The 10,899-nt window shown below is 43.0% G+C and overlaps 1 protein-coding gene across 1 annotated transcript; it reads right to left on the reverse strand.

Annotated features, from left to right (window-relative positions):
- lbh (LBH regulator of WNT signaling pathway) lies at positions 1 to 9,979 on the reverse strand. Its single transcript, XM_076108577.1, has 3 exons — positions 9,378 to 9,979; positions 4,510 to 4,612; positions 1 to 1,818 (listed from the first exon to the last, which is right to left on the reverse strand). The coding sequence occupies exons 1-3, from the start codon at positions 9,404 to 9,406 to the stop codon at positions 1,588 to 1,590; spliced, it is 363 nt and encodes a 120-aa protein (XP_075964692.1). The 5' UTR covers positions 9,407 to 9,979; the 3' UTR covers positions 1 to 1,587.
- Between the last annotated feature and the right edge of the window lie 920 nt (positions 9,980 to 10,899).

A 10,899-nucleotide genomic window follows, 5' to 3' on the forward strand; every position in this document is an offset into this window, starting at 1 on the left:
TTGGATAGCAAATTCAAATGTTTATTTACAGCCTCTGCAATAGTCAGAGAAAAGTGGTCTAAATACAAAAAACAAGAGAAAGATGGCGGCTAATCTCCCTGAGCTTTACAAAAACAATGTGGGACAGGAGAAAGAGAGATGTTCTGTACACAGCCCTAATGCCACTCAAATGAGAATTTACAAAAACAAACACATCTCAATCAAGCTTGTACAACAGGATTTCATATCGTGTACACAAAAGGGAAATATTTGCTACAAAGACCGACAAGACGATTTAAAGAGTGAACAAAAGAACACCGACTTCTGAAATTGCAAACAAACAAATCAAACAGACATTGCTACCAGAGAACGAATACAATTTCTAATAAACAGCTTACGGCAAATGTCCCGACTAATTTTATTATGAAAGAGTATTTTTTTAATACTGTCAGATATAACCTTATTTGTGTCAAAAGTATGGCCGTTTTCAAAAAGAAAAAGGAAGACGAGGAAAGACTTAGTTCCCACTGTCTCTCTAAAAAGTAAACCAAACCTATAGTACACACGAGATCAGCGCACTAGAAGGCCTCAGGGGTCGGCTCATTGGGAACAAGTATTTACACATCCTTCGTTGGGTCTGTACATTGCTTCATCAACTGCTTTTTCAAAAAAAAATACAATTTGCAGTCCTTAACTCAGCTTTTCCCAATGGAACAGTAAACCTGCTTTTGTCAGATTAGGTTGTCAATGTCGGACTATTTTGCTTTGTCAACCAAGTAGTTTGTCACACGGCTCACAGGAGGTCAATGTGATGAGAGGATCACATCACGTTGCCCTCACTGCACAACAAGCCTTTGTACAATGAATGTATGTACAAGCATAGCAGGACATGCTGGTTTATTTCTCTAAAATGATTCCAGGTTGCCTTTTAACTGTGAATGCCTGACGTAAAAGTCAAATCATCTTTTAGACAAGAGGGTTGGGATCCTGGTAACATTTTACACAAAACACCCACTTCTCAAAAACAGACAAATCACAAAACATTCACTTCTCAGAAACGGACATCTATAGACAGCAGTGGCGATCACAATAATAAACATAAATCCAGAAACCGAGCACAAGTATGGACAGTGTTACTGTAGGCGATAATCCCCAAGGGCACCACAGTAGTTCTGTATGAGAGTACAAAGTCTCTGGGGTCATGACGCCAGCCATTTTGGAGTAAAGTACAGAGTAGAATGTTGGCCTCCTGCAGTTTAAGAGCTGTCCATGGAGCACTGAACTGCCGCTGTCCAACAGGACATCCGGTCTAGGCCGAGACACACACGGTGGTAGGCATGGAAGGAAATGAGTGGAGGTTGCAGGTGTGTGTGCGTCTGTTCTTTTCAAGTGGGATTTGGCAGGTTTGCAGTCCAGGTGGATCAATTATTGTGTGAGAAAGTGTGTTGCCTGTGTGTATTGCTTTGATGTCAAGGGCAACAAGACGGCATCAAGAGACACTGAACGCGTGTCTGCCAGTGCTGAGGTGCAGTGTAACCAGTGTGGGAAGCGGAGAGTCCATCAGAGAGAAAGCGGAAACAAGGGAGTATGGGCGCTGCATCACAGACTTTAGTGCTGAGAATTCTGTGTTGGCTGTCCGTTTTGGATGCTGCCATTTTTCTGCTCCTCCTCTTCTTCTTCTTCTTCCTCCTCCTCCTCCTCCTCACTGACCAGAAACTCCTCTGGAGGCCAGCGAAGCTCCCCGCTCTCGACTTCTCCCTCTGTCGGCTCAACCACGATGGACGGCAGACGATCTTTGAGCTTACAGCAACGGTCAAAGTCAGAGGGGTCTGGGAAGATCTGAGGAGGAAAGACAAGGGTGAAATACTGGCTATTAATCTTTCCTTGAGTCATACACTTGACGCATTACCATGCCGTTTCCAGCTAGGAGATTCAGCTGTCCGCTGTTGTGAGACAAGAAATGATTCGTGAGCATATTTCTGAACAGTGCCAAGTGTGCAGTAGGCTCCGGGACACCAGAACTTAGTCTTGTAGAAGTGTTGCAGGCACCACTACAAGGCTAAACAACTGTGAAGGAAGTGATGTGAAGACTAAACATCTGAGACATTGCTTAAAATCCCAGTGGCATACCTGCTCTTGCCCAGCCTACATTCCTCCAACAGCCAAGCTAGCTTTCCACATAGGTGCTCACTCAAAAACAGATTGCACAAGACATCAGTGGCTGTGTATGGGTGAATGAGGCATGTCTAGTGAGACTTAAAGTAAACGCTGCATCATGTTTAATCCAAATGCTCAGGAGGGCATCGTGCCAACCAGCTTGTAGCTGCTTACAAACTCATCCAGTACCACATCACCCACTACTCGGAAGATTATACAAGAGCATTATCAGGACATTTCAATTCAACAGTAAAACACAAAATGGGTGAAAGGTTTAAATAAAAACATCCATCCCTTCAACAGGCAGCATTTAGTGCTGAAAATGTTATATTCCTGTAGAGATGGAGTTAGAGAAAGAAGGTTTAGGAAAGAACATGAAATCAGCCGCATTATCTGCATATCCAGACTAAAATCTCTGCTCAAACGCAGCGTGCAACATTCAAATGTTTGGATCTAAACTGAATGGCATGAGAGACATTCTGACAAGAGGGATTACATGCGTTCCCTGTCCTGGCAAGATTGGACATCAACCTCAGACTCCCTGTTCTCAGGAACCAGAGAAATGGCCCAGGGGAAAAAGCCTGCCACTCCTGGTCCAACAACAGCATTTTTTTGCTGTTGTTTGGATAAAGTGGATGAATATTTTTAGACCTGCATATTTCACTTCCAAGACATTGGGAAGAGGGGGGGGGGGGGGGCTATGTCGCTGTCTGGGCAGAGAGCCGAGTGGAAAGAAAGCATTAGACGAGGCAGGAGAGCGACTGAGACGAGAAGAGATAGAGGGGATCCAGCTGTGTCCAAGTCTCCATGAATTCCATCGGAGACAGATGAGAAAGGAGGAAAACGATAAAAAGCTATAAATATGGCTTCTGGATGGGACAATTCGTCAGGTTATGAAAAGGATGCACGTGTATTTCTGCGACTTTTACATTCTCCAAAACAGCTGCATATAGAACCACGCCAAGTGGTGTGATTATATGCGAGTGCGTGTCTGTTCACGTCTAATGCCTGCGTGCATCTATTTCCTGGCTTGCATCACCAATCCTCACATGTGCGTCAGCACCAAGGGGAGTTGGGCAGTAAATGACCTTGCCTTTGGACCCCTGGCCAACATGTCAGAACTTGTTTCACTTCCAGTGGCAGGAAGCGACAACGCATCAGCCAGGCGGCACAACATGAGCTATTTTAGGATCTTCTCGGCTGCGCGGTGGGTGCACACTATACGCCTGAATCATGACATTGCCTTTTGAGTTGATAATTCAATAAATCAGTAACCATTTGCTCTCCCTTCTCTATATAGGTCAAAGTCATTCCAATACCTTTTATAGGTGCAGCTGGAATTTAATGGTCACGCAATTTGTGTCAAAGCCCCCGGGCGGCACACAGAATGGAGGAAGTGACTGGCGGCTACATCGTTGCTTCATACAGTGCTTCTCCAAGCAGAGGCTGGGACCTTGGGCATAAGGCCACGGTGAGGAAATACAGAGTGGGGATGGAAAGAGTGGAGAAGTGGCAGCCTTCTTTTCTCCCCTGCTCCCCCCCTCATCCGCTGCTCTCATCCTCTCAGACAGACTCACAGCTGGGGTGTGAACTGTGTTGAGGGGAAGCCAGCTTTTCCTTTGGGTCAGTGCATCCTCTCAGAGCCTACTTCTACCTACAGCATGGCAATAGGCTACTGTATTAAGTTTATGAATATAGGAATGCACAGCTTTCATATTAATAAATGATAATTTAAATAAATTGTCTTTAAAAAGGAAATGGCCTTTTAGCCCTGCAAGTTGTAAAAGCCTCAGCGGGTGAAACTTCATTTAGACTATTTTCTGCTGGTGACCAGCAGTAACTCTGGCCCACCAGTTAAGATGCAGCTTTACTAACCATTAGGCCAACTTCCTGGTCAGAATCATAAATGGTCTTGATTTAATCAGCTTCATCATCTTCTCCAATAAAATGGTTTAAGTATTAACATAGGGCCCTTTAATTCTTATTTCACCCTAGATACAAATGTGACAGTAGAATAAACAAGCGGCTGTGTGTTTAAGTAGTTTTGTTTCCAAGACGGCCCCGTTGAGCCGACAGTGTAACAAAGCCGCTGGCAACACCTTGTCAAGACCACCTGATGGCTGCTTCTCTCATCTCTCTGAATCTGCAGGGTTGATTGTTGTGTTTGGAAACTAATATACTGCAGCCTAACACAAACCCTCTGTTTTTTTATGTTGTGACCAACTGTAACCTCCAACATACAGTATGAAAAATAAGGGCTGTACATTTGTTTTTGTAATGTTTTAAAATAGAAATGTACAGGTATAGGGAATTGGGATGGAAGTGATGTTTCATTGTCATACGTACGTGCATGTGTGTGTGTGTGTGTCCTACCTGGAAGGAGAGTCTGTCCTTGCTGGGGCTGAGCCTCATGTCCTCCATGGGGGTGCTGTTGATCATCACCTCAGTCATATCTCGGCCGGGCACAAACACTGGGCTGCAGGGTTGACAGAAAAAAAAAAAAAAAAAAAAAAAAAATAGGTTGTGCGATCAGATACAGCACAATGGTGATCATGGGGAGAGCCTGACATCCCAAGAGAAAATGTACAGTACGCACAACCTTTTAAAGTACAAGTTAAATATACAAGGGGACCGATTCTTAATTGAAAAGAAAAACAACAACCACCACATCCGTCAAGCTGTTCATATTCATACACAGTCAAAGCTTGAAAGTCGGGACTGTTTTTCGCTGCACGTTAAGACAGCTTTGTTTATACTCTGCACATCTTGACCACAACACACCACGGATCCACTTCTTGCTCTGTATGCTAGTGCACTGCAAAGCTGCACCGCTCATGATGTGGCTTGCATAAGGTGGCCGTTTCTGAATACAGGAGGATGTTCTCTTGCACTAGCAACCAGAGAACACAGTCATTGTGAGAGCGTGCTGGGGGCGTGCTGTGGTATTTGACTGGGGTGGAACATGATGCACTCCGTTCCATCAAAGCGAGGCCAAACTTTCCATTTTAGATTAAAGTAACAAGCGGTTGTTTATCCATGTTCAGAGCATTCGCTATCCAGCATTATCGCAGTAAAGCTTTAAAGAATGATGTGAAGCAGATCCCAGGACTGACATAGACTCTGTCTTGAGACATGATGCTGCGCGGCCTTCTCACGCTCTATTTAAAGACTGGTGCCTTGTGGTCAGTGGCCAAAGGCTTGTGGTTTGTGTGGTCACCAGCTATGTGCAACAAAGAAAACGCTAAACAAGAGGCTCACTCACACCATCTGGTTTAGTGGACTTGGGTTTTTTTGGGGGAAGAGATCGACCTACTTTTAATTAACCTTTAAAAAAAAAAAAAAAAAAAAAAAAATATATATATATATATATATTTGAAGCCGGCAGAATGGTTTAGAATTTGTAGCGATTAAAACATGGTTTTAAAATAAGGTGATTATGTAAACATGTGTTCCACAGAATTAATTTCACAATTCACCAGTCTTATTAATCCATCAAAACATCTTGCTTCAAAGTCCGTTTAACATTCAAATGATGAAGTATTTTCAGTTTTTCTACGGTTATCATCTGCAATTACATTATGAAATTGTCTCTGGAATTTCCAAGTAGAACACAGTTAGGTATTTTTGTCCGCATTTATGACTCATACAAAACTCCATACTGAGAATACTCTTCATGAGGTTCTTTATAAATAGGTTTACTGTTAGTTTTTTTTTTTTTTGTTTTTAACACTGAACATGGAAGTTCAGTTTACATTACAGCAAACTGTGACGGACAAATAAATTAAGCTTTCATTTTGTTAAAAAGCAAGACTATGTAACCTTTGAAAGAAGAAATCATATTCTCTTTAATTCATAAACAATCAAATCTGGTCCGACCAGCAGTTTAATGGTGGCAAATGTGAGCAAACGTGATAGACGCTTCTCCACTTGTGCTGCTCTACAGTTTAGCATTTTAACACTTTACTCGTGCAGCTATATACATGCAACATTCAATAAGTCTCACTTTAAACTGAACAAGAACTAAAGGAGTCTCTCTTAATCTATGGAGATTAGGGATCCAGTCATTGATTTCTATATAAAACCTGCAGGATTTTTAAGGCTTCCACATTGTGCATCTACAACTCTTTGAAGAATTGTTGGTCACTTTAATGTTCTCTTCTGAAATACAGCCATTGTAGTCATATAGACTCAATAAAGAGGCATATTTTATACAGATTCATCCTGAGGAGGAGAGAATCACGTGACATGAGTCACTCACAGCCAGAAGATCATTAACCCCTACAGCAATGGCATTCATCAATCACTTTTTCCATCCCTACATTTACACACATCCCTCATCTCTTGCATGAGGAAACACTGACATCACAACAGGGTGTAGGGGCGGCACTATAAATGAGAAAATTTAAAAGCTTTGGGCTGAATCACCGTATAGTAGTTAAGACTACGCGGCGTACTTGGCCGAAACAATACACGGATACCCAAAAATAAAAAAGGGAGGCTTGAAGGATACGCAAGGTTTGACATGGAAAACATAATGTCAGCTGGGGCTGCTCTTGAACTAATTTCATCTTTAAGTGGGATGCAGAGAGGGTGAGGCAGGCATGCAAAAAAGCAGCAGAGGTGGGGACGGAGGGCTGAACAGTGACAGTGAAGACCTGAGCAAGGGAAGCGAGGGAGGGAAGGGAAAGAAAGATAAACACTCAGGCCTTGCCAGTCATATTTCTGGTCGGGGATCGTATAAACATCCTGCTCGCCTAAGAATAACAGAACATCGGCCTAATAAAACATAAAGGGGCACAATGAGGAGGAAGTGGGGGTGCACAAGTAACAAGTCAACCTGGGAGGAAACAAACATACAAGGATTACAGTCACATCCCTCACCGCTTCTAGTGTCAAGCAGAAGAGCTGAACAGCGAGTCCCTCTCACAGAGTGGAATACTTGATTCCTAGAGACTTGTTTTTAAGTGCTCTATAAGTAAGCAATCTGTACATGAGATCATCAAGGACCACATGTAGTTAGAGTCTTCATCAAGAGCATACATCTGGCGGTCACATGTTCTGTCAAATGGCCTCCACTGATTGTAACCTCTTTACTTCCTGACCCAGTCAAGATAGCGCATACCTGTTCCTGCCAGCTTCCTAATGCCACGGCACAGATGGACAGCAGGTACAAGACACAGTCAGTCATGTGGGGTGCTTCCACAACACATGTATGAAGGATTACAAGATTTTAGGATTGAAAATTGAAATATTCAGGTGTGAATATTTAGTGGTTTGCAGTCTTCGATATTGAAACGTTGATCAAACTAAACGAGCAATTTGGAAACGTCGTCTTTGACCGTGATTAATTGCACATTTATCAATGATGAAAACAACTGTTTATTGCAGCCCGTGAGTATTTTGCAATTAAGTTGCAGGAAAAAATAATTTATGATCCTTTCCAGTACATTTTTATTTTATTTTTTTTTTTAATCACCCTACATGAGAAGACAACGTCGTCTCCTGCTTTGTAAAACATCGACCTACCCTTTATTATAAGTGACCATAACTCCCAGTAGCTCTCCTTTCATGCCACAGCCATTTAAGCAATAGTAGGCAGAAGTCACATTTTAACAGAGTTAGTTCTTACGGTCAGTAACTCCATCCGACACTGGCTCTACATCTTCATCTATAAAACAAATAAGGTCAAGATGCCCAACGACTGACAGTCATTAAATAAGCATGACACCGGTTCATCCACCTGTCTCAAGACTATGAAAAAAAGGCCACGGCCATGCTAGCTCCAGTGTAGTGGTGCTGACAGGAGCCCAACTGGCCTTCGCAACAACCTCAAAGCACAAGAGGGGAATATGCATCTTGTGCTATCAACATCGTTTCCCCTCTGGCACCCCACAGTTCTTACTACTACTATCATAAATCTCAGCCTGTGTGGCTACAGGGCAAAGCTGCTGAAAGCTCCACCAGCCGAGTCATTCAGCTCTGTAGGTATGTGGGTGGTGCGGGGACCGAGTAAGACCCCCCGAGTCGTGTGCTGGAATGAATGGGTTGTATCCAGATTCCTTTGAGTCGAGTCTGCCACTGAAAACACATGGATCAGTTACCACTCCACTGCCTTATCTTAATGATGGGATGGGCAAATCTAAACCTTATACGTCTAGCAGCATGCACCAAGGTTTCTACATACTCCCGTTAGGTGAGATACTGCTATTGTTGTGAGAAAAATGTCTTCCTATTCACACAGAGCAAAAGCCACAGTGCAGACATTTAAAGGGTTTAGTGGAACCTGCGGCACACAGATCCAAATCAAAACAACGCTCAAACATTTCTAGTTATCCCTTTGAAATAAAAAAAAAAAGGCCCGTTTTCATATTTATCATAGCAGTAGCAATCACAGAACAGAGGAGCATAGATCTACTGTAAGTTAAGCACAGACGAGAGCGAAGTGTGGTTACAGTAAAGAGGTCGACTCTGAACTTCCTGGTAGAGACAGCCAGAAGCCTGCTGAGGTTTGAACAGTGTTCGCAAAACAAATGTTTCAAAGCTAATTGCACATCCTCTCCTCTCTACAGACAGGAAAACAGTCGACAGATAAGAGAACGGCTCCCAAGATGCACTCCGTATTCCTGTGTCAAGAAGTAAATCAACCAGTTAGGGTGCTGATTGCCAGATGGATATTTTGAAAAATGTCACCGATAAGTAATTGGAGGAGCAGACTGCAGCCGTGCTTCTCCAATTGCACTGCACCTGCAGCATTAAACACCAAAGAGGGAAAGCAGCATCTTAGTTCAGTCAAATGTTTTAGGATACAGCAAAGTAAGCCTGCATGCTGCGAGGTAAAAAAATAAATAATTGAATAGCTGATACAGTGTGATCACGGTAACTTTTCTGAATTGGCACATGCAGCAACGTTAATCAAGCTGGAATACCATTTGCTCAAAAATAAAATAAATGTGAGACCTAGAATTTTCTTTCCTTCCCACAAAATCAGTGTGTCATGACATTTCCAATCTCAAGGGCAACACCGGAGAATCTCAAAAGGAAACAAGCGTGGGTGTAACAAAAAAGGTGTCCGCTGCTGAGGGAATTCACCAAGCAAACACAAAAGCGCATATACAGTACTTCATTGTCCTTACCCGTCAGGTGCAAACAAAAGTAGTGTTTGATTCCTGACTTAGTGGGCTAATTTCTGTCACGCACACTGCTGCTCACAAACAAAAGTGGGAAAAGATGCGAGTACTCACCAGTATATCTGCGGGGAAAATACAGACATGAATTCACACCTGCTGTCAATTCTGCTGATTAGGGGATCTAATTACAGCAGCGGACTTCTCTCTAAGTTCTCCGACTTGGTATTTTTTTTTTTTTTTTTTTTGTTCTCTCCAAGGCAGCACAAGCACGCTTACGTAAACCTAAAGTAACTGTGTTACGAGTCTGAGTACAAGGCGCAGCTCCGCAATTTGGTGCCTCTGCTCATCACCTCAGCCGTGTTGCGTATTTAAGCGAGAGGCGTGTGCTTGTTCAGCCGGAGACACACCTCCTCTCTGCACAGGCCAGAAATTCTCAATGGCAGCTCATTATCAGCGGGAGCCAATCAGAGCGCAGGTGACTCGAGCCCCAGTCACGATGACGACAGCAGCGACTGAACCCTCTGATTGGGAGTGGACAAGAAGGTACTGCGTGATGCTTTTAATTTGTAGTCTCCAAGGCAACAAAACGACAGTCTTACCTCCTCTTGAATGACCAAAAAAAAACAAAAACACACTGATTCGCCTGTTAGTAATCCGTGACATTTATCCAAATGAGGAGAGAGAGGGAGATAGAGCTCCTCTGCCTCGGTTCATTCACAAATACATTCCAAGGGCAAGTCAATGTCTGCATGTTTCAGCAGCAATGAATGGTCCTCCTGCAGGGTTTTGCCTTTTAATATAGCATGCCATATAAAACAGAGCATGCAGAGTACACATGCAACCAGACTGTTTCATGAATTTCAAAATGATGTCCTCAAAGTATAAGCCTGCAGGACCACACTGCGTTTGTGATATTGTCAGGACCTTTGGGAAACAGTTGGCCTCGTTGACTTTCACACCTCATAAAATGCCCAGTTGTCTTTTTCCCTGCAGGCAGCGTACTTTATGTACATTTGGCCCAGAGAAAGCAGGTGCACAGGCAGGCTCTGCCGTTTTAAGGGTAGATGGTAAAATGCCAGTAGGCCTCTACTGCCACCTCGTGACCGAGGCCTTAGTTGTCTTATTCATAATAGTAAACAGAGAGTATCATTTTGGAAGAAGACATTTTATCAAATGCAAATATGATTCCTACGTGTCTGTCTTACAAAAATAGCAGCTACTAGCTCAAAGTGTATTTTTGTGGTTTGGGGCATCGGTAAGAAGCTCGTTTTGATACGTGAGATACCTCCTCATTATTTTTGTGGTGACATAAAGCACAACATCATAATGCAGCTCACAGCTAGACACATGATTCAAAACCGATCCAAATCCTGTGTGTGTTGTTTGCTAAACCCTGCCATTCAAACACCACAGAGCTTCAACACTACCAAAAGGATTCAGGTTTGCTCTATGGAGTGCACAACAATGGTTGTCATTGTATTTGCAGCATGATACTGCCAAAGACTGTAGATAATAGTGTTTTAGTATGTCAGTGTGTGTGCAGTTGGCATGTGGAAAGAGCTATTTATTTAGTGTTTGCGTGTAGAGTTGTGATGTGGAAATATCATTTTAGTAGAGTTTATATAGTTTTGAATGA

This window comes from Anarhichas minor, unplaced genomic scaffold, assembly GCF_050575085.1.
Source record: "Anarhichas minor isolate MPS153535 unplaced genomic scaffold, ASM5057508v1 ptg000040l, whole genome shotgun sequence".
Taxonomy (NCBI): Eukaryota; Metazoa; Chordata; class Actinopteri; order Perciformes; family Anarhichadidae; genus Anarhichas; species Anarhichas minor.

Bases quoted from the DNA above. Each gene is read 5' to 3' on its own strand.
- lbh (XM_076108577.1), bottom strand. From the start codon at position 9,406: ATGTCTGTATTTTCCCCGCAGATATACTG. The intron at 4,613-9,377 runs GTGAGTACTCGC...TCAACCCTGCAG, and splicing joins TTTTCCCCGCAGATATACTG to CCCAGTGTTTGTGCCCGGCC. The intron at 1,819-4,509 runs GTAGGACACACA...TTTCCTCCTCAG, and splicing joins AGGACAGACTCTCCTTCCAG to ATCTTCCCAGACCCCTCTGA.